The sequence below is a fragment of the Otolemur garnettii genome, unplaced genomic scaffold (genome assembly GCF_000181295.1).
Source record: "Otolemur garnettii isolate 467f Iridium unplaced genomic scaffold, OtoGar3 scaffold00047, whole genome shotgun sequence".
Taxonomy (NCBI): Eukaryota; Metazoa; Chordata; class Mammalia; order Primates; family Galagidae; genus Otolemur; species Otolemur garnettii.
The window spans coordinates 1,322,521-1,325,618 of NW_003852442.1; the positions used below are offsets into that span (position 1 = coordinate 1,322,521).

General features: G+C 52.6%; 1 protein-coding gene across 1 annotated transcript in view; it reads right to left on the minus strand.

Moving 5' to 3' along the window:
- The window catches only part of OSGIN1 (oxidative stress induced growth inhibitor 1), a 10,124-nt gene that overhangs the window by 4,462 nt on the left and 2,564 nt on the right, over positions 1-3,098 (minus strand). Inside the window, exon 2 of the mRNA XM_012806163.2 lies at positions 1,215-1,319. Coding sequence (XP_012661617.1) covers positions 1,215-1,281 — 67 coding nt within the window. The 5' untranslated portion in view covers positions 1,282-1,319. The remainder of the gene's footprint in view (positions 1-1,214; positions 1,320-3,098) is intronic.

The window sequence follows — 3,098 nt, forward strand, 5'->3', positions numbered from 1 at the left end:
AAAAAGAACAAAACACTCAAGAAAAAGAAATTGAATGCTTTTTGTTGTTGTTATTGAGACAGAGTCCCACCCTATGCCCTGAGCAGAGTGCAATGGCATCATAGCTCACTGCAACCTCAGACTCAGGGTGTGGGCATCCCACTGCCTCAGCCTCTGGAAGCTGCTGGGATTAGAGGTGCTTGCTTCAGCGCCTTTTCCATTTTTTTAGGAGTTGGGGGTGTCACTCTCGCTCAGGCAAGTCTCAAACTCCTGAGCTCAAGCAATTCTCCCTCCTCAGCCTGTAATCCCAGCATGGTGGGATCACAGATGTGAGCCATTGCGCCCAGCAAAATTGAGCGATTGTTAAGGGCTTACTAAGTGCCAGGAACTGTATCAAGAGCTTCTGACAACAGCAGCACCATGGTAGCTTTAGTGAGGTACATACATGTTACTCTTTTTCTCTTTTTATACTTGAGGAAACTGGGGCACAGAGAGGTTAAGTAACTTGCCTGTGGTCACACAGCTGACAAGTAGACAAGCCAGGATAGAAACCCAGGCAGAGGGAAGCCTAACAATGCAACAGAGATTCTGAGATCACTCAGAGCCTGTCCTGCCCTTCCAGAGCTGATAGTCCAGTGAGTAAATGTGGTCAGATGGCTGTGTGTCCTGTGTACCCTGAGTGTACTCAGGAGGGGTGCTGTGCTCCCCGAGCTGCCTGTCTCTGGCCCTTCCTAGACAATCAATCAGGCCTGACCCTGTGACATCTGTTCTATTCTTATCTGTTTCTTCCTCGTCTTATCTTGTCCTGTTCAGAAAATTACCCAGATGTAAAGTGCCAGCAGGAGCCCTGTGAAATTGCTGATATCCGTTTGGTTTTGACGTACAAAAATGACTTTCTTGTGGCTCAGCCTGATGTTTATATCCTAGGGAGTTGTCAGTCCCCATTTTTGTGGACACAGGTCACACTGCTGTGTGGGGGTGCTAAGCACAGTGTAGGGCACAGGGCAGCCATGGAGACCAAGCCCTCCTCCCCTACCTCAAAGCCAGATGGTTCTGTCCTTGCCTCCTGGGTTCATGGAAGGACATGGGATGGTAGTTTATAAACTGCTAAGCACGGTGCCTCCCATAGTAAACTAAGGGCTTAGTTTAATGACAACAGTTGCAAAGAGGCCAGGTCTGGTCTTGGGCGACTCCTACCCTCAGACCCTGCTCCTCCCCCTGCCCCTGCCACTCACCAATGACGATGACCGGGAGGGGCTCCAAGCTGCTGGCACCAAGACGCTCCTTCTTTGGCGAGCTCATGACTGTGGCTGGTGGGGTGTTTGGCCTTGGCAACAGACCTGGGGGGCAGAGGGAAGAAAGGGTTACTCAGATCAGGCTTGAGTGTCATGCAGCCACATCCCAGCAACGGTAGACCACAGTCAGGCCCCAGGTCTCCACCAAACCACATCATGTGACTCCTCCTGTCCTGCCGACACACCCTCCTTGCTTAACAGGCCTGTGTCCCCACCACCCCATCAAGGCATGCCTGCCCTTCACTGCCCTGTCACCACCAGCCTCCAGGTCTCTGGGCCTCATGATGTTCTGCCCATCTTCTCAGCAGGGCAGTTACAACAGCTAAGCCTGCCTTCCTCTCCCCACCCAGCACTTCTGGGGTGGCTGCAGCCCCTAGCACACCCCAGCCCTCAAGTCTGAGCATGGCCTGGTGGACCTTGGAGTTGTCACCTGGCCTGGAAAGTTGCTTCCTTGCAGGAGGCTGTGGCCCGTTCCTGGACCTCTCTGGGTCTCACTGTCCTTATCTGTAAAATGGGAATCATCAAGAGTCCCTGCTGCATGGGGTTGTTGAGAGACAGAAACATCTCCCCGGAGTAAATTTGCCACGGGAAAACGTCCAGTTTGTCTTCTCCAGGGGCTGGGCTAGAACCCATGGACTCAGAGAAACTATGGAAGCAGGACCAGCTTGGCGTAGGACAATGTGGGTAAACTCTGCTCGTCTCTGGAGCACCGGCACCCCCTGCTGGCCTTAGGTCCAAATCACTCAAGGGACCCAATTCTTAGATTCTTAGAGCTGCAGGTGCTGAGGGGGGCCAACCTGCCTTCTCCCCCAAACCAGCTAGCAGTGAGCGTGGGCACTGGCCTCACCCTCCACCATGCACCATCCTCAGTGCTGCTACCTGAGGGCTACAAGGCAACACCCGGGTGGGAGTGAGGGACGGTGGTGTTTAGCATTTACTCTGCACTGGGATTCTGCCCTGGTTTGTCTCCTCCCTACACTGACCCCAGGCAGGCAATCCTAGTAGTCAGCCCTTTCCACTGAGCTGGGCTCAGAGAGCCCGCACAAGCTGCTTGGTGGTGCAAAGCTAACTTTTAAGCCCAGGCTTGCCTGTGACCACCACCTACACCACTCAGCTTGTCCCCAGGGAACTCAGGCCCAGTGAGGGGCCAGACTCACAGAGAAGAGGAGCAAGTGGAGATGTGTCTGGACCACCCAGAGTGAGCAGGGGTGTGGCTCGGGGTCACTGGCCTCTAACTCTTCCAGAGAAGGCAGAGATCTAGATTTTTATGTGGTTTGACTTGGAAAAGTGGGCAACTAATTCTCATTTCTTGAAAATCTTTTAAAAGGCTGATGAGACACAACTGGGGACAACATGTGACCTCAGATGTGTGTACTGGTGGGCAAGTCCCAAGCAGACAGATGTGGGACAGCTGCACAGATAGGCTGGTCAGAGGGCCTGGGTGTCACTCCCACAGTGACTACAACTGACCTTCTCACATTACTCTACAGTTTGCAAGGAGCTTATCCCTAAGAATCACCTTCATTTCTCTTGACCTCCCTGTCCTGTCTGGCAGCACCCAACCCTTCCTCCTCCCTTCCTGGGGACCACATGGCCTTCTCTGTGCCCAGTTTCCTGCAGGTCTCCATGCTATCTGCCTGGGGTGGGGATTTGGGGTAACAAGACCACCAACAAGAACAATAATGAAGCACATGGCTCACATTTCTATACTTCCTTGGAGTGGGCTGGGTGCCAAGCATGTTCTAACCACCATGTACACATTAACAAATTCTATCCTTCTTTAACTGGCTTGTTAAAAGTATTCTTCTAATCACTCCCATATTA